This window comes from Oryctolagus cuniculus, chromosome 20, assembly GCF_051225735.1.
Source record: "Oryctolagus cuniculus isolate XC-2025 breed Fujian yellow rabbit chromosome 20, ASM5122573v1, whole genome shotgun sequence".
Taxonomy (NCBI): domain Eukaryota; kingdom Metazoa; phylum Chordata; class Mammalia; order Lagomorpha; family Leporidae; genus Oryctolagus; species Oryctolagus cuniculus.
In genome coordinates, this window is record NC_142886.1 from 51,566,388 (window position 1) to 51,585,330 (window position 18,943).

Genomic DNA, 18,943 nt, shown 5'->3' on the forward strand with positions numbered 1-18,943 from the left:
CTTAGGATGGAGACCAAACGCCTTGGTCACCAGGCCTCCGCTCCCCAGACGCGGCCAGCCCCCCCGCCCAGCGCAGGTGCGGGCCGCCTCTACTCACGTGCGGGCACGCGAGCCCCTCGACGCCCTCACCGGCCAGCTTGGGCTGGGACTGGTGACGGCGGTGACAGATGGTGGCCGGCGGGCCCAGGTGCAGGGCGGGCAGGCGGGCACTGTAGCAGCCCCCAGCGCTCGGCGCTCCAGCTGCCCACAGGACAAAGCCCAGTCTCCCCGGCCTGGCGCCCTCCTCCAGCCGCCCCGCCCCCAGGACCCCATCGGCGTCCGCGAAGCCGGCCTGCCTTTCCCCCTGGGCTCCCTGACGGGAGAACTGACCCGGGCACCGGGCGCCCCTCGGAGGTCCAGCTCCCACCGCCCCGGGCAAGGCCTGGCCCGCGGCGGGCGTCCAGGTAGAAGGGCGCCCCCAACCTGGCCCGGAGCTCCCGGGGCTGGGCGGCCGTTGGGACTCGCCCGACCTCCGGCACCCTCCGTCCCCCTTGGGGCCCGGGGCGCGGCGAGAGCCGGTGGAGCGTCCCCGCGCGGGGCAGGTCCCGGAGCCCTGGCGCCGGCGTTCGGGCCCCTGGCCAGGGCGCAGTGGGTGGGGAGGGGGGGTCTCGGGTCGGCAGGGGGCGGGGCGCAGCGCGCCGGGGCCGCCGAGGACGCGCTCACCTGGCGGCCGCCGCGCGCCCTAACCTGGTTTCCGGGGGGCGGGGGGCGTGTCCGGGCCGGGCCGGGGCGGGGCGTGCGCGGCGGGGCGGGGCGGCCGCTGCAGACGTCAGGGCCCCGCCGCGCGAGGCCGCTCCGCCGTGGGCTCGGCCGGGGCTGCCGTGAGCGTGCGGGCGCGCCGGGCATGTCCTAGGCGGCGGCTTCGCGCTGCGCTCGGCCGGGCCGAGCCGGGAAGAAGCCAGGACGGAGCCGAGGACGGAGCCGGGGCCGCGCGGCAGGTAGGACACGCCGGGCCCGCTCTCGCCACGGCCTGCCATCGCCGGCACCTGCGCGCCCTGAGCCGCCCTGGGATCGGGGAGGGCCCCCCGGGGAACCGGCCCGGCCCGGTCCCGACAAAGGCGCGGGGGCGGGGAGCGCCCGGAGCACCTGGCCAGGCCGGTCCCCGCCTGCGCGGAGGCGGCCCGGGGGCTGCGCCAGGCGGGAGGGGCCGCCCGGCGCGCGTCTACGCGGCGGGGCCTGGGAGCCCGGTCCGCGCCCGGCACCCGCACGGCCATGGCCGCCCCGGCGAGCGCTGATTCAGAAGGCGCCACTCCCTCCCCCTCCGGCCGGCGCGCCCGCCCGCCCAGGCCTCTGCTCCCGGGCCCTCCTCCTCTCCCTGCTTCCCTTCGCCAGCGCCGTCTGCCCGCGTCCCTGCCTCCTCGCTCTGCGTCCTGCCGCCGCCCCTGTCTCCCGCACCGCCGCTTCCGCCGCTCCCTCCGGCGGCGGGGGGCTGGGGGACGCGGTGCGGCGTTAATCCTCGCTGCTGGCCACCGGCGCGCTCCCGGCTCCGCCGCAGGCTGCGGGAAGCCGGGCTCCCAGCCCTTTTCGGGATGGGCTGGCGGTGGCAGGCGGTGGCCCGGCCGGCTCCGCCGCATGACCGGCTCTGAGGCCTGGCCTTTCTGTGCCCGGAGCCCAGCCCTTGCGGGGTGGGACTTCCCAGGCCTGCGGCCGCCAGCAGCTAGCACAGGTGACTGCGGAGTGCCAGACCCCGGCAGGGCTGGGTTTCAGGACGATGGCGCCCTCGCAGCCTGGATCCCTGAACCTGGGGCTGTGCAGGCCGCTGGGGTCCGTGGGCAGCGTCCTTGGCTGCAGAGGCTTTGAGGCCCCACCCCCTCTGTGTCCGGCACCACCTCTCCGGCCAGACCCCACGGAGGGACAGGCCCTGGTGCTGCCTCCCCCTGGCGGGGGCTTTCCTCCAGCTTCCTGCCTGCTTCCCGGGGGAGGGTGAGCCAGGGGATCCACAGAGCCCAGTGCTGGTCACCACTGCCCGCCTGGAAGGCGCTGCAGTGCACGGGGTGTGGCCTCGCGCCTGGTGGCGGGGTTGCACTTCCGGAGGTGTGTGCAGGCCTGTGCAATGTCCCCAGCTCGGCCCCGGCCCCACCTGTGCAGCTGACCCGGCTGGAACCAGGAGTCCTTCCCGAAGCCCCCTGACTTCCAAGTCTAAACTGTCCCCCGTGGCCATCACTCTCCCCCGCCGCCAACTCTGCCCCCTGGGGGCCTGGCCACTGTCATGTCCACCCTGGGCTGTTGCCCTCGCCTCTGGACCTGTCCGCTGGTGACCTGCAGAGCTGGGAGTGGTCCCAGGCCCTCCCTGTCTCCAGGGCCTCCCTGCCCTGCAGGGGCTCCCCTCCCCCTCCCCAAGTCCATCCCAGCACCACAACCCCACCCGGCCCCTTCCTGGCTCTGCTGTGCTTCCCAGCACGCGTGTCTGCGTGTGCAAGCATGTGTGCACGGCGAGGCTGTGAGGGCGATGGCGTGCAGTCTGTGCTCATGGGCTGGGTGGCCTTGTGACACGGCCCTGGCTGTCACTCGGGCTGTGCCCACTGTGCCTCACGCTGCCACGGTGCTCCCTGGCACAGCCGTCACCCAGACCCCTGCCTGAGTGATGTCACCGGGGGCGCGGGCACCAAAGTCCCACCCCCCGGCTCGTCTCACGCAGGGCCGTCCAGGGACGTGTAGGCACGGAGGGGCTCGGGGCCTCTGTCTGTAGGCCCGTCCCTGCCCCACCCCCAGGGCCCCTGCCATGGGCTCAGCCCCACAGCGTCTGCCTGGGGAACATGGATCCCCTGGCCCAGGTTTGTGTCCCGGGTGGGCTGCTCCGGGGATGTGTGTGGTCCCCAGCCAGCCTGCAGCCTTGGCAGTGGGTGCCCATGGTGGCCGGGGGGAAGGCAGGCCACTGCCTGGCCCTCGGATGCTCCCGGGGCCTGGTGCGGCTGCAGCCTGATGTTCCCAGAAGCACGGGGGCAGGCTGGCAGCCCCACTGTGCCCGCCCTTCCCCCCAGAGCCGGGCCGGCCTGGCCAGCGCCAAGATGAGCGTCACCTCCTGGTTCCTGGTGAGCAGCAGCGGCACGCGGCACCGGCTCCCGCGCGAGCTCATCTTCGTGGGGCGGGATGAGTGTGAGCTCATGCTGCAGGTGAGTGGGCCGGGCATGGGCCGCGCATGGGACGGGCATGGGACGGGGCATGGCACGGGCGTGGGCTGCGCGTGGGCCGGGCGTGGGCCAGGCGTGGGCCGGGCGTGGGCCGGGCGTGGGACAGGGCATGGGACGGGGCATGGGATGGGCGTGGGACGGGTGTGGGACGGGCGTGGGACGGGGCATGGGACGGGTATGGGATGGGCGTGGGCCGCACGTGGGCCGCACGTGGGACGGGCGTGGGACGGGCGTGGGACGGGGCCGGTGCTGGTGGACCTGTCTCTGATGGAGACAGCTTAGCCTTCCGTCAGACCGTGCGAGGCCACGGGCCCGGCACCTGGACAGCCGAGGCCGACCTGGGAGCCACGGTGTGAGGGGCTGGGTCCTGGGCAGGCCAGGGAGGCTGATGGCCAGGGGTAGGTGCGCTGTGGGGTGGGGGGGAGTCCGTGTGTGCCTGCAAGTGGGTGTCAAGGGTGCTTGAGGGTGGGCAGGGGTGCGGGAGGTGTCGCCGGGGCAGGCGTGGGGGCTGGGCCGGGAGTGGGGGAAGCTTCTGCCCTCCACTCCCCCAGGCCATGCCCAAGCCGCTGACTGCCCCCGCCTGCCCTTGGGAGGGAACGGCGTGTCCCCGTGCTGGTCCCTCCCACAGCTGACCCAGGAGCGCCTCGGGCTGGAGGGGGCGCTGGGGAGAGTGGCCCTGGCACCGGCTGAACCTGGTGCCGGCTCTGGTGGCCGGGCGCTCTGAACCAGGGCCCCAGTGCTGCGTGTGGCGGGTGCTGGGGGCGCCCTCACCCCTGCATGGCGTGCAGGCGCCTCTGTCGCTGGGCTGGGCCCCAGTCCTCTGGGATGGGCTTCTAAGTGCTGTCCGACTCCAGTCCCGCAGCGTGGACAAGCAGCACGCCGTCATCAACTACGACCAGGACAGGGACGAGCACTGGGTGAAGGACCTGGGCAGCCTCAACGGAGTGAGTGCCCGGGGCTGGGGACCTCAGGGCCCGCTCCCCTGTGCGCCAGGGCTGGGGCTGGGTGCAGGGCCTGCTCCCCTGTGCGTCCGGGGCTGGGGCTGGGTGCAGGGCCTGCTCCCCTGTGTGCCAGGGCTGGGGCTGGGTGCAGGGCCTGCTCCCCTGTGCGTCCAGGGCTGGGGCTGGGCGCAGGGCCTGCTCCCCTGTGCGCCCGGGGCTGGGGCCGGGCGCAGGGCCTGCTCCCCTGTGCGCCCAGGGCTGGGGACCGCAGGGCCTGCTCCCCTGTGCGCCCGGGGCTGGGGCTGGGGACCGCAGGGCCTGCTCCCCTGTGCGCCCGGGGCTGGGGCTGGGGACCGCAGGGCCTGCTCCCCTGTGCGCCCGGGGCTGGGGCTGGGGACCGCAGGGCCTGCTCCCCTGTGCGCCCGGGGCTGGGGCTGGGGACCGCAGGGCCTGCTCCCCTGTGCGTCCGGGGCTGGGGACCGCAGGGCCTGCTCCCCTGTGTGCCCGGGGCTGGGGCTGGTGCAGGGCCTGCTCCCCTGTGCACCCGGGGCTGGGGACCGCAGGGCCTGCTCCCCTGTGCGTCCGGGGCTGGGGACCGCAGGGCCTGCTCCCCTGTGCGTCCGGGGCTGGGGACCGCAGGGCCTGCTGCCCTGTGCGCCCGGGGCTGGGGCTGGGTGCAGGGCCTGCTCCCCTGTGTGCCCGGGGCTGGGGACCCTGTCTGGGTTGGGGGTGAGGCCTCCTTGTCTGAGCTGGGGGTGACCGGGCAGGTGAAGCAGCCCCCTCCCCTCCTACCTGGCCTTGAGCGGGTTCTGGGGGCCACAGGGCCAGGACCCTCGGGGGCTGAGCCAGCCGCATCCCTGGGGCCTGGCCTGCAGACGCTTAGCTGCCCGGGGCGGGGGCGCGGCTAAGCCCCTGCGCCCCGCGGCGGGTGTCCGGGCTGCCCACTGCCCGCGTCTCCCCGCAGACGTTTGTGAACGACGTGCGCATCCCGGACCAGAAGTACGTGACTCTGAAGCTCAACGATGTCGTCCGCTTCGGCTACGATACCCTCGCGGGCCTGCGCGGGGCGGGCTTCGTGACGCAGGGCGTGGTCCTGGGCTTGGCTCCGCCCACACCCGGGATTGCAGGGGACCTGGGCTTCCACGGGCTGGGAGGGGGAGGAGGCCAGGGCCCCTCCAGCAGCCACCTGCACGGCCCTGGGGCCAGCGCGCTCGCGGCGGGCGTGGACTCCAGCCAGCGCCAGCCTCGGCCCGGTGTCCCCCCAGCCACCCCCCTGCTTTCCTTAACGCGGCCACATTCCAACATGTACGTGCTGGAGCGGGTGCAGCACCGCGTGCCGGAGGAGGCGCTCAAGGTTGGTGCCCACCGGCCCCGCCCCGCGGACCCCCCGCCGACTGCTCGGGCTCTGGGTGCCTGTCCAGGCCGTGGGACTCTAGGCCGGCCGGCCTGCTGGACAGGGCTCAACAACTCCTCCCAGGCCCCCGGAGGCCTGGATGTGGACCCGGGCTGTGCGACCCTGTGCAGGGCAGCGCCCGGGCGCGTGGGAGACCCGAGGACAAGTGAGGGGCCCGCACAAGGCCCGCTGGGTGGAGGGGAGGTCCAGCCACAGGGTGGGGGCGGAGCCACCGCAGGGCCCGCCCCTCACCCGGCTGCCTGCCCGCAGCATGAGAAGTACAGCAGCCAGCTGCAGGTGAGCCTCCAGGGCTCGGCGCCCACGCGGGGCGAGGCACAGCCCGAGCAGCCGCTCTACTGCGAGTCCTCGAACCCCAGGCCAGAGAAGGGGGACCGGAGACCGGGAGCAGGTAGGCACTGGGAAGCAGGGGTCCCACCCACCGCGTGCCCCTCCCCCCCGCTCTGTGCCCAGCCCCCACGAACCCAGGCCCTGCCCTCTCCGTGGGACCCTCACTTGGCTGCCACACCTCCCGGGCTCACAGCAACCCACAGACCTAACCTCACCCATCTGCACCCCACACCCCTGCACACCCCGCCCGTGCACACCGTGTCCCTGTACACACCCCGCCCATGCACACCCGTGTCCCTGCACACAACCCGCCCATGCACACCCATGTCCCTGTACACACCCCACCCATGCACACCCGTGTCCCTGTACACACCCCCATCCGTGCACACCCATGTCCCTGTACACACCCCGCCCGTGCACACCCGTGTCCCTGCACACAACCCGCCCATGCACACCCGTGTCCCTGTACACACCCCGCCCATGCACACCCGTGTCCCTGTACACACCCCGCCCGTGCACACCGTGTCCCTGTACACACCCCGCCCGTGCACACCCGTGTCCCTGCACACACCCCCATCCATGCACACCCATGTCCCTGTACACACCCACCCATGCACACCCGTGTCCTATGGCCCTGTACACACCCCCATCCATGCACACCCGTGTCCCTGTACACACCCCACCCATGCACACCCGTGTCCCTGTACACACCCCCATCCGTGCACACCCATGTCCCTGTACACACCCCGCCCGTGCACACCCGTGTCCCTGCACACAACCCGCCCATGCACACCCGTGTCCCTGTACACACCCCACCCATGCACACCCGTGTCCCTGTACACACCCCCATCCGTGCACACCCATGTCCCTGTACACACCCCGCCCGTGCACACCCGTGTCCCTGCACACAACCCGCCCATGCACACCCGTGTCCCTGTACACACCCCGCCCATGCACACCCGTGTCCCTGTACACACCCCGCCCGTGCACACCGTGTCCCTGTACACACCCCGCCCGTGCACACCCGTGTCCCTGCACACACCCCGCCCATGCACACCCATGTCCCTGTACACACCCCCATCCATGCACACCCATGTCCCTGTACACACCCACCCATGCACACCCGTGTCCTATGGCCCTGTACACACCCCCATCCATGCACACCCATGTCCCTGTACACACCCCGCCCGTGCACACCCGTGTCCCATGCCCCTGTATACACCCCCATCCATGCACACCCGTGTCCCTGTACACACCCCCATCCATGCACACCGTGTTCCTGTACACACTCAACCCATGCACACCCGTGTCCCTGTACACACCCCCGCCCATGCACACCCGTGTCCCTGTACACACCCCCACCCATGCACACCGTGTCCCATGGCCCTGTACACACCCCCACCCATGCACACCCGTGTCCCATGTCCTGTGTGCACCCCACCCATGCACACCTGTGTCCCTGTACACACTCCACCCATGCACACCCATGTCCCTGTACACACCCCACCCATGCACACCCGTGTCCCTGTATACACCCCCATCCATGCACACCGTGTCCCTGTACACACCCCACCCATGCACACCATGTCCCATGGCCCTGTACACACCCCCATCCATGCACACCGTGTCCCTGTACACACCCCCGCCCATGCACACCATGTCCCATGGCCCTGTACACACCCCCATCCATGCACACCGTGTCCCATGGCCCTGTACACACCCCCGCCCATGCACACCGTGTCCCATGGCCCTGTACACACCCCGCCCATGCACACCCGTGTCCCTGTCACACCCCGCCCATGCACACCCGTGTCCCTGTACACACCCCACCCATGCACACCCGTGTCCCTGTACACACCCCCATCCGTGCACACCCATGTCCCTGTACACACCCCGCCCATGCACACCCATGTCCCATGCCCCTGTATACACCCCCATCCATGCACACCCATGTCCCTGTACACACCCCTGCCCGTGCACACCCGTGTCCCATGGCCCTGTACACACCCTGCCCATGCACACCTGGTCCCTGCACACATGCCTGTGCCCCCAGGCGCTGGACTCCAGCTAGTGGCTGCCCCCGTGGTCCCCGCGGGTCACAGACGGATGCAGATGCAGGACCCCCTGGCCGTGGACGGGTGTCCAGTGAGGCCCGTGGGAGCCTAGGGGCTGGGTGCTGGTGGGCTGAGGCCAGGCCGGGGGGCAGCGGTCCTGGTCTGGGTGGGCTGGGGGGAGGTGCAGTGCCGAGTGGGTGCCGGGGAGCACAGGTGTGACACGCTCCAGAGAGAAGGGGCTCTCCCACGCGTGTCAGGGGAGGTCCCAGGGCTCCCCCGGCCCACAGCCTGGTTCCCACGCTCAGAACCCGTGTCCATGGAGCGGAGCCACGGGCTGCCCCCCGCAGGTGCCTGCAGGAGACAGCTGGGAACCGGAAGGTGTGCAGAAAGTCGTCCCCTGTGGGCACCCCGGCCACAGGGCCTGCCCAGCGGCGACTGCTGTCTGTCTTCAAGCCTGCGGCAGTGCCGCCAGCTGGGCAGGCCAGGTCTTTGGCCCAGCAGAGGGAGCAGGAGTAGGCCTTCGGGCCTGCAGCCGGGGGACAACCTAGTGGCAACCCCACCCCCACCAGCATCCCTGGGGTGTGGCACTGGGTCAAGAACATGGTCCCTGGGGAGGCCCTCGGGAAATCTCCATGAACCCAGAAACCTGCGCCTGGGCAGGTGGCCTGGAGCCACAGGGCCCAGCAGGGGTGGAGGGCTTGGGCCCGGAAGGGGCCTTGGGTATCGGAGCCGACACCCTGCCCGGACACTGGCTCCTCGTGAAAGTGATTTTAACTTCTGCCAGCGATGCAAAGAGCCGGACCGTTCAAAGGCCGCTTGGGCCACGGCAGCCATGGTCGCCCCTCTGTGGCCTGAAGCATTTTCAGAGCTGTGGAAGGGCAGGACCCTGGTGCAGGCTCCTGCTCCCTCCCGGCCTCTGCGGGGCAGGTTCCAGGGCAGGGGGCCGGGCAGGGAGGGCTGTGGGGCCCCAGGACAGCGCCCCCAGCACAGCCTCCCCAGGGGAGCCCAGGCAGGGGTGGGGCAGGTGAGTGTCCCCACGACTCAAGGCACCTGTCGCTCCTGGTATCCTGGGCAGCGGCAGGTCTGAGTGGGGAGGGGATGCCAGGGCCTGGCACCGTTCCGCACCGGGGGCCATGGCGACCGGGGGTCTCTGCCCTCCACAGAGTCGGCCACCTACCGCACACCCTTGTACGGGCAGCCCTCGTGGTGGGGAGAGGATGACGGCAGTGCACTGCCCGAGGGCCGGCGCCAGGAGGAGCCCTGCCGAGGTGGGCGTGGGACCGCGGGGTGGGCGTGGCCCTGGGCACGGCCTGGCAGGGCTGGGAGGTGGAGGGCGGTGGCCCTGAGGCTGTTCTGAGGACGCTGTCTCCACAGAGCGTCCCAAGGAGCCCGCGCAGCCAGAAGCCGAGCCGGACGGGACGTTGGCCGGCCTCCGTGCGCCTGCTGAGCCCCAGAGCTGCTCGTTCCGGCGCGAGCCCAGCTACTTCGAGATCCCCACGAAGGAGGCCCCGCCGCTGCCGCGGTCCCCGGAGGCGGACGCTGGGGTGGCCCCCGTGGTGCAGAGCCACGCCTCCTTCACCATCGAGTTTGACGACTGCAGCCCGGGCAAGGTGAAGATCAAGGACCATGTCACCAAGTTCTCCCTGCGCCAGCGCCGGCCGCCGGGCCGGGAGGCCGCGCCCGTGGAGGTGGTCTCGGCCGAGACCAAGGTAGCCGACTGGCTGGTGCAGAGCGACCCGAGCCTGCTGCGCCGAGCGGGGCCCGGCGACGACCGCCACAGCACCAAGAGTGACCTGGCCGTCCACAGCCGCAGCCTCAAGGGTGAGTGCCCGTCCTGGCGCAGGGAGGCGGCCAGCAGCGCTCAGCCCCGGCGAGGGGCCCTGGGCAGCTTGGTCTTCCTTTCTCGGCGAGCTTCCCCAGAGCCACCTGCCTGGCCGGGCGCAGGGGCCAGCGTCCTCACGCTGCGCTCTTGGCCGCAGGGCCGGGGCCGGGCTGGGGTGGGCCCCTCCCTCCCCTACACACGCCACAGGCTGGTGGCTGCCCCTCCCCAGGCCACAAACATGAGGATGGCACGCAGAGCGACTCCGAGGACCCCCTGGCCAAAGCGGCCGCAGCGGTGGCGGCGGTGGCGGCTGGGGCCCCAGCTGAGGCCGGCGGGGAGCAGGTGCGGCTGCAGCGGCAGATCCGGCGGGACCCCCAGGAGCTGCTGCGCAACCAGCAGGCGTTCGTCATCGAGTTCTTTGACGAGGACACGCCCCGCAAGAAGCGCTCCCAGTCCTTCACCCACACCCCACCCGGGGACCCCAGAGCCGACAGGCGCCGTGGCCCGGGGCCAGCTGATCGGGACCGGGCGGCAGGGGGCGCCGCAGGACCGCAGAGGGCCAGCTCCCTCAAGCGGGAGAAGACGGAGGAGCGGCTGGGGAGCCCCACGCCTGCCCCCCGGACCCCTGCCCGCCCCTTCGGCAGCGTGGGGCGCCGCTCCCGCCTGGCTCAGGACTTCCTGGCCCAGTGTCTGGCAGACGGCGCCCCGGCCACCCGGCCCGGCCCTGACAAGGCCCCCCCGGTCCTGCCCCCGGCCCTGACACCTCGGGGGCCCAGCCCCGTGGCCCCCCCGGCCCCGCAGCCACCCCCTGGGGCGTGCAGGGCGGAAGAGGATGACAGCCTCAGCGACGCGGGGACCTACACCATCGAGACGGAGGCACAGGACAGGGAGGTGCAGGAGGCCCGCGAGAGGATTGACCAGGTGCCCAGGTGGCCCCGGGCCGCGGCCCAGCCTGCTCCCGGTGGCTCCCACACACCGCGCCTCCTGCCCTGGCCGCTGTGCTGCCCAGACCCCTGGCTGTGTGTCCCAGCCATGGCCCAGTGACCCTGGTCTCTTGGCCACAGGTCTTTGGGGTGTTTGAGTCCCCTGAACTCTCCAGGGTGACCTCAGCCACCTTCCGCCCGGTTATCAGAGGGGACCGAGAAGAGCCTGGTGACGGGGCTGTGGCCCAGCGCATGGCCGTGCTGCAGGAGTTCGCCTCTCGGTCCCAAGGCATGGCGCCCCCAGCAGAGCACCAGGTACTGTCCAGAGGCCCCCCAGAGTGGCCAGGGCGGGGGGCGGCTGTGGCTGGGCTGGGCCTTCCCTCGGCGCACGCTCACTGGCTCTGGCGTGGAGGGCTCGGGGTCAGGAACTGTGGGCAAGCTGAGCCATGCGCGGGCTGCCCCGCGGGGGCCTGAGCATGTCCGAGGCCGGGACATGCTAGGCTGGGCTGAGGGGCTGCCTGGGCAGCGCTGGCCCCGCTGGGCGGTGGAGCCAGAGTCACGCAGGCCTAGAGGGGCCAGGAGGGGCGGTGTCGGGGGCGGGGACCCTGGAGGGGCGGTGTCGGGGGCGGGGACCCGGGAGGGGCGGTGTCGGGGGCGGGGACCCTGGAGGGGCGGTGTCAGGGGGTGGGGCGGGGACCCTGGAGGGGCGGTGTCAGGGGGTGGGGCGGGGACCTTGGAGGCGCGGTGTGGGGGGGGGGCAGGCGGGACCCGGGAGGGGCGGTGTCGGGGGCGGGGACCCTGGAGGGGCGGTGTCAGGGGGTGGGGCGGGGACCCGGGAGGGGTGGTGTCAGGGGGTGGGGCGGGGACCCTGGAGGGGCGGTGTCAGGGGGTGGGGCGGGGACCCTGGAGGGGCGGTGTCAGGGGGTGGGGCGGGGACCCGGGAGGGGTGGTGTCAGGGGGTGGGGCGGGGACCCTGGAGGGGCGGTGTCAGGGGGTGGGGCGGGGACCCGGGAGGGGTGGTGTCAGGGGGTGGGGCGGGGACCCGGGAGGGGCGGTGTTGGGCGCCCAGAGCGGCCGTGTCACACCAGCAGCCCCCATCCCGCAGCACCACTGCTCTCCCTGGGCCCTAGCTGGACACATCCTGCCCTCTCTCCGCAGGGCCTGCTGGTGCCAGGCTCCCCTGGGGCTCAGAAGTGGGTGTCCCGCTGGGCCAGCCTGGCTGACAGCTACTCGGACGCAGGCCTGGCCGGTAAGTGGAGCCAGTGCTGCCGTGGGGCGGGGCAGGGTGGGCCTGGGGCGGCCGACCGTGAGCTGGCCTCACCCTGTGTGCCCGGGCCTCTGACGGTCCGCCCTCGTGCTCCGCAGAGGACGGCCCTGGACGCAGGGCCGGGGATCCTGAGGGGGCCCCGCCTGTGCGCACGCGGAGGCTGCTCCCTCAGCTGCCCGGCGACAGGGTGGACAGCCCCGTGGGTCCCGAGGCCGCCAGGAAGAGCGGGCCTGGGCCGCCCGAGCTGAGTGGTGAGCAGACCAGTCGCCTCGTGGCACGGGAGGACCTGGAGCCGGACAGCCTCAGCGACGCCAGCGGGTCTGACGGCGGCCGGGGCCCCGAGCTGGGCAGGGAGCCGCGGGAGGAGAGAGGCCGAAGCCCCCAGGAGGGGCCGGGGTGGAGCCGTGGACGACGCTCACCGCGGGCGCCCAGGGAGCCGGCCCCCACCAGTTTCTTCATTGGGGACCAGGACGTGGACGCCACCTTCCCCAGGAAACCGCCGGTGGCTCCGGGGGAGGTGGGGGGCGCCCTGGCCAGGGACAGCCTCTACGCCAGCAGCAGCGGCAAGATGGTTGTCCAGCTGCGCACCGGGCGCTCCCCGGAACCCGACGGCCCCAGCCCCGCCCTGGGCCAGCAGGAGAGAGCCACCAAGGAGCCGGCCCCCGGCCAGCCCCCTCCCGTCTCCAGCCACCCCCTCCTGCAGGACCTGGCCGCCACCCGGGCCTCGCGCATGGACTTCCACAGCCACGACACACAGCTGATCCTCAAGGAGACCGAGACGGCGCTGGCCGCCCTGGAGGCCCGGCTGCTCTCCAAGTCTGCGGGAGGCGAGGTGGGCGCCACGCCCAGGCCCCCGGAGGACTCCCTGTCCGGAGACTCGGACGTGGACACGGCCAGCACCCTCAGCCTGCTCAGTGGCAAGAACGGGCCCAGCCCCACCACCCCCCCGGCCCTGGGGCCGCAGAAGGAGAAGCCGCTGGCCCTGCCGGCCACACCTGACTCGGGGGCCAGTGCTCGTGGGCGGCCCGTGGAGAAGCAGCCTCGTCCCCCAGGCCCCGCGGACCTTGGCCGTGGGGAGCCAGCGCGGCATCTGGCCGTGCGGCGCGGCCCCGGGCCCCGGGGATCCCTGGACTGGCCAGACGAGGAGCGTGGTCCTGGCCTCTCCCCGCCGCCCGGCTCAGACCTGGGCACCTCCAGCCACGAGGCCCCCGAAGCCACTGGGGCAGGTCGGCCGGGCGCCCCCCGGAAAGCAGCGGCTCGGGAGGAGCAGAGCCGTGGCTCCACCAGTGCCCAGAGGGCACAGCAGCCGCTGACCCGCTCCAACAGCCTGTCCACGCCCCGGCCCACGCGGGCCTCCCGGCTGAGGCGGGCCCGGCTCGGGGAGGCCTCCGACACGGAGGCTGCGGACAGCGAACGCGGAGCCGCGGGCAACCCTGAGCCCGCGGCCCGGCCAGCCGGCGAGCAGACCAAGAAGCTGTCGCGCCTGGACTTCCTGGCCATGCCCCGGAAGCGGGCGGGCTCCTTCACGGGGCCCAGCGACTCGGAGGCCGGGCCCGCCCGCTCCGGCTTCTCAGGCCGCAGCGTGGAGCTGGGCCGTGCCAGCCGCAAGCCCACCATGGCCGAGGCGCGGGCCGCTGCCCGGAAGGCCGCCGCCACCGCCGCCGCGACCACCTCCAGTCCCCGCCAGCCCTTCAGCAGGGCCCGCCCGGGCAGTGCCAGATTCGCATCCAGTGAGTGCCGGAGTGGCGGCGGGGGGTGGGCAAGGGCCCTGGGGAGGAGGGGAGACCCGGTCTCCCAAGGCTGGGCAGCCGTGTCCAGACGCACCTGCGTGTGTCTCAGGCCCAGGTGGCCCACTGTCCCCCATGGGGCTCCTCCCGGGACCCCTGCAGCTCGTGAGGGAGGCCCATGGGCCGAGGGCCCCCGCCCTGCCCTGGGACACCTGTCCCTGTCTGCTGGGAGCCTCGTTAACACTTGGGGGCCCTGCATACCATGAGAGGCCTGCAGGGCCGTCCCTACCCATGGTGGCGACACGGCGCCCCCGGCCTGGCCTACCCTCGCCGCCTGCCGAGGGGACTGGGTTGAGGCCACGGGGCTTGGCCGGCTCCCTGCTGTGGGAGCACCTCCTGCCCTGCTGGCCACTGCCATGCCTCCAGCATTGTCCCACTGGGTGCGCTGTGCAGGCCAAGGCCAGGTCTGCCCCAGAGGGGCAAGGCCTGAGCAAGGGTGCTGAGGGTGGGCTCCCAGCAGGAGGGACATTGGGGAGGGCCCTGCTCGGCAGACCCACTGTGCCACCGCCGACGGCCCCCCAGCACGGCTTTGAGGCTGCCGTGGGGCTCTGAGCAGGGGCGGCCAGGAGGCTGGACTGGGACCCGTCCCCACCACCCATGTGTCCTGCCTGAGCTTCGGCTGGCCCGTGGGGAGCTGGCCCGCTCTCCGTGGCCAGCAGCCCCGGCCTCCCCTCATTGAGCCCAGCCCCACCCGGGGACGCGGTTGCCGCCTGGGGGCCCAGCCGCCCCTCCCGCACGCGCCCCTCGCTGGCCCCGGCCTCGGCGGTGCAGTGCTGCTGCCAGTGGGCTCCCGGCACAGGGGTGTGGCGGCGGCACAGCTGGCCCCGGCATGGGCCTCCCCGGAGGGCCCCTGCGTGGTGCTGAGCGCTGCTCTGTTCTGTTCTTGCTTCTGAAACCAACTCACGCACGCCAGACGCGCGCCGCCGGCAGCAGGGCTCGGATCACACGTCCACCTCCGAGGAGGAGTACGGCTCCCACCACAGCTCCCCCAAACACACACGCTCCCACGCCTCGGCAGCCACGCAGACCCCGCGGGCCGTCAGCTCCAGCCGGGCTCGAGCCCAGGCTCCTGGCCCCCGGGACACAGATGATGACGAGCAGGAGCCGGACCCCTACGGCTTTGTCGTGCAGACGGCAGAAATCGCCGAGATAGCCAGGTGAGCGCCCTGGAGGCAGGGGCCACCAAGGACCCTCCTCCCCCGGCCCCAGACAGACGCCGCGAGTGCTTGTATGGTGGCTGGTTGGCTGGGTGGACAGACGGACGGACAGACGGACAGACAGATGGGTGGATGGGTGGGTGGATGATGGGTGGGTGCGTGGATGGACGGACGGATGGGTGGGTGATGGATGGACGGATGGGTGGGTGGGTGGGCGGACGGGTGGGTGGAGGGGTCAGTGGTTGGGAATTAAGGGCAGATGGAAGCACCCCCAGAGCTGGTGGGCCCTGGGCGTGAGGAGGTCTTCATCAGAGAGGCGCCCCCTGATGGTGCAGCGGGCCGCCTCCAGGCCAGGGGTGCGTGGGGGTCGCAGGGAAGAGCGGGAGAGCGGGTTGGCGCTGCAGTGTCTGGGCCTGGGCGCGTGCAGGTGTTGCTGCTGAGGGTCCGAGCTGGAGCCCGTGAGGCCCCAGAACGCAGAGACGGCGCCCAGGGGCATCGAGGCAAAGGCGTTGTCAGCAGAAAGAGGGCAGCTGGGGTCACGTGGCAGACATGGGGTGTGAAGAGAAGGGGCCAGGAGGGAGCCACCAGGATGCCTGAGGGGGGTCAGGTGGTACCGCCTGTGCGGAGAGCGGGCTGGGGAAGCAGGGGGGCGCTGCACCACCTGGGAGAGGCGAAGGGAGCCCCAGGCACCGGGCGGGGAAGGCCCGGTGGCCTTCCCCCGGGGGCGTGGTCTCCGTGGCACAGCTGGCGGGGATCTGGGCTCTCCTGGCCTCTCTGGGTGCACCTGCCCCACCGTCCGCCCATCTCTGACCCTTGGAGTCAGGAGCCCTGGGTTTTTGCTGTCATGACCGCGGCTTGGCCCTGACCATGCCTGCCCGCACCTGCTGTTACTGAGTCCTGTCCACGCCACGCCGGCCGTGGTGGGGGGAGGAGGGGTGGTCCGCCTGGGGCCTGGGGCTCTGCCCGCCTTCCTCGGCCCCACCAGCCCCTGCCCCTCCCCTCGTGGCACCAGGGGGTTGATGCAGGGCCACAGCCGGTCCCCATGTTGCCCCTGTGTGGACATGGCCGGGACCGGACTGCGGGGGGAGGTCCCAGACCCCAGGTCCTGCCCCTCTGCCTCGGTGCCGGGGCTCCCACGGACCTGCTGTCTCCCGCCGGCCGCAGGCTGAGCCAGACGCTGGTGAAGGATGTGGCCATCCTGGCCCGGGAGATTCACGACGTGGCCGCGGATGGAGACTCCCTGGGCTCCTCCGCGCCTGCCCGCAGCCCCTCTCTCAGCAACGTGCCCAACACGCCGGCCTCTACCATCTCCGCCCGCGAGGAGGTGAGCCCCGAGCCAGGGGGCGGGGAGTGCTCACGCCCGCCTGGGAGGCGCTGGCTCCTCACGCCCCCCCCCGCCCCCCGCCGCCCTCGCAGCTGGTGCAGCGAATCCCGGAGGCCAGCCTGACCTTCCAGAAGGTGCCCCCTGGCTGCGCGAACTCCCGGGACCTGGACCAGAACATGAATGACAGCCGGGAGGACGCCCTGGCCAACAGGCCGCGGCCTCGGAACCGTGAGGAGGCACGGCCCCCCGCCGCGGTGCCGGGAGCGGGGGGCTCTGCTGGGGAGACGGGGGCCCTGGTGACACCCGGCCCTTCCAGGTGATCTTTGACAACCTGATGCTGAACCCGGTGTCCCAGCTGTCACACGCCATCCGCGAGAACACGGAGCACCTCGCTGAAAAGATGAAGTGAGTGGGCGGCCGCGGTCCCTCTTGTGCTGTGAGCGCCGGCTCGCCCCGTGGGCCCGGGAGGGGTGGCGGGGAGAGGCTCGTCTGGGTGGGCACGAGTGACACCTGGCCCCGTCCCCCCCGCCCCTCCCAGGATCCTCTTTCAGAACACGGGCAGGGCGTGGGAGGACCTGGAAGCCAGAATCGACGCCGAGAACGAGGTGCCCATCCTGAAGACCTCCAACAAGGTGGGCGCTCAGGCAGGGGAGGGGAGGGACGGGCAGGGCAGGGGAAGGGCAGGCGGGGCTGGGGAGGGCTGGGGAGGGCTGGGAGGCCGGGGCAGCCTGGGGCCGGCCCTGGACCCTGTCCTGAGCCAGGCCAAGCCCGGCCCGGGCACCACCGCCCTCCTCCCTGCCTTTCCAGGAAATCAGCTGCATCCTCAAAGAACTGCGGCGTGTGCAGAAGCAGCTGGAAGGTGGGTGTGGCCTGACCAGGCGGGCGAGGGCCGCGGCGGGCGCCTGCGGGCTTGCCTGAGCCTCCCTGCCTCCCCCCCCAGTCATCAACGCCATCGTGGACCCCAGTGGGAACCTGGACCTGCTGACGGGGAGCAGGGGCTCGGGCGGCTCAGCCCAGCTGGGGCTCGGGAGGGGCCGCGCGCCTGCACAGAGCCCGTCTTCGCCGTCCTCGGCGGCCACCGTGCTGCCGGGCCTGTCCTCCAGGGCCTTCCCGCCGCGGGCCAGCTGCGGGCCGCCCGGCCTCCCGGACCCCGCCTTCCTCCCGGACGCCGAGAGATTCCTGATCTAGGCCCCGGCCCGGCGGGGCCTCCTTGTCTGTGTGCGTCCTGTGCCTGCCTGTCCACCCGCCCCGCCCCGCCCACCTGCCCGGCTGCAGGTGTCCTCTGGGAGGGCCTCCCACACCCAGGCCCCCTGAGCCCCAGCCACCGCCCCAACCGCCTGAGCCCGCCCCCAGGCCTCCCCTCCGCGGCTGTGGGGGGCGGGGAATTGTGCCATTGCAGGGCCCCGGGGACTGGGACGCCACCCTCCACCTGTGGGGCCCTGTGTGCAGAGGAGGGCGGGGCTGGAGGGTGATTCAGTGCCAAAGCCCGGCCGGCGAGGGCTGGGCCGTGTCCCTGCGGCTGTCAGGGACAGCAGGGCACTTGCCCTCGTCACCCCAGTGGGGCAGGCGAGTGGCCAGGGAGACCTGGGGGCAGACGCCCCCCTGCTCCAAACCCTTGGTGCCAACACAGCTGCCAACCCCGCGACTGGGGCCACCCCAGGAGCGCCGTCCGGAGTCTGGGCCTGGCCACAGCCGCAGGTGCGCACGGCTGCAGGCCTGGGTGTGGCCAGGTGAGTGACCGCCGCTCCCCCTCCTGCCTGGATTCCTGCCCCCGCCCTCAGGCATCACCCTTGCTCCCGGACACTGTGGGCATTACGTGAACGTCTGCGACTGTCCCCCATGCACGCGGCGGGGGTGGGGCAGTTCTACTGTCTCAGGACTCAGCTGGGGAGGGGCCAGGTAAGCAGAGCGTGGCCCGGGCAGGGCCGCTAAGCCAAAGAGCCCGCTGGCTGTGGCGGGGGTGGGGATCTCGCACCCCCCGGCGTCCCCGCGCGTGCTGGACCGGTCCAGGCCCGGCCGCCGTGTCTCCTGTTTACATTGAGCTGATCGAGTCCAGTGTGCGGGTCCTGTGCGCCTGCGCCCCAGCCGCCTGTGTTTACGTGTGTGAGTGTGTGTGTAGGGGTGGGTGGCCCGGGCCCCCAGGCCCCCCGGGAGCCTGCTGTCCGTTCGGAGGAGGCGCTGGCACGGCCCGCCCTGCATGTCCCACGCCGACACCGACACCGTGGCCGTTCATTCCGTCCCACCCCAGGAGCCACTGTTCACTCCTCTTCACCAATCCGCACTCCCCAGGTTGAGTTTCCGCCCCCACCCCGGCTCCGGGCTGCCGCCCCGCGGGCTTCTGGGAGCTGTCCTCGCACATTTGTTCTCAGGTGGTCTTGTGATCGTCTTTCAGAAAACGGTTATTTTATATGATTTGTCATGGAGTTTGTTCTAATAAATCATTCTCTGTCTCACGGCAGCACGCCCACCTCCCTCGCCGTGGCCTTGCTTCTCTCCTGTGGCTGGGGTGGGGAGCGCCCGGGGCCTCCCAGTTTGACCCCCACCAAGGCCAAACAGCTCAAACATTGCCGCCAGGGGGCGCACTCGGCCAGGCAGTGTCCTGCGGGGCCGCAGTCAGAGGTGCCCAGGTGCCGTCCTTAAAGTGCCCGCATACTGTGCAACAGCAGGCAGAGGGGGCCCTGGGTGCCCCTGTTCTTTCTCTCCCAGTACCTGCCCCCCTGGGTGCCCCTGTTCTTTCTCCCCTGGAACCTGCCCCCC

At 72.4% G+C, this 18,943-nt stretch overlaps 1 protein-coding gene across 1 annotated transcript; it reads left to right on the forward strand.

Annotated features, from left to right (window-relative positions):
- Positions 1-786: 786 nt before the first annotated feature.
- Positions 787-18,653, forward strand: CEP170B (centrosomal protein 170B). The gene is made up of 18 exons (XM_089322080.1): positions 787-977; positions 3,021-3,152; positions 4,025-4,114; positions 5,076-5,465; positions 5,775-5,913; positions 9,070-9,174; positions 9,281-9,727; positions 9,958-10,649; positions 10,793-10,966; positions 11,810-11,900; positions 12,017-13,648; positions 14,619-14,862; positions 16,027-16,186; positions 16,279-16,422; positions 16,503-16,591; positions 16,725-16,818; positions 16,994-17,045; positions 17,127-18,653. Exons 2-18 carry the CDS (start codon positions 3,048-3,050, stop codon positions 17,372-17,374), a joined length of 4,896 nt encoding a protein of 1,631 aa, XP_089178206.1. The 5' UTR covers positions 787-977; positions 3,021-3,047; the 3' UTR covers positions 17,375-18,653.
- Positions 18,654-18,943: the final 290 nt, after the last annotated feature.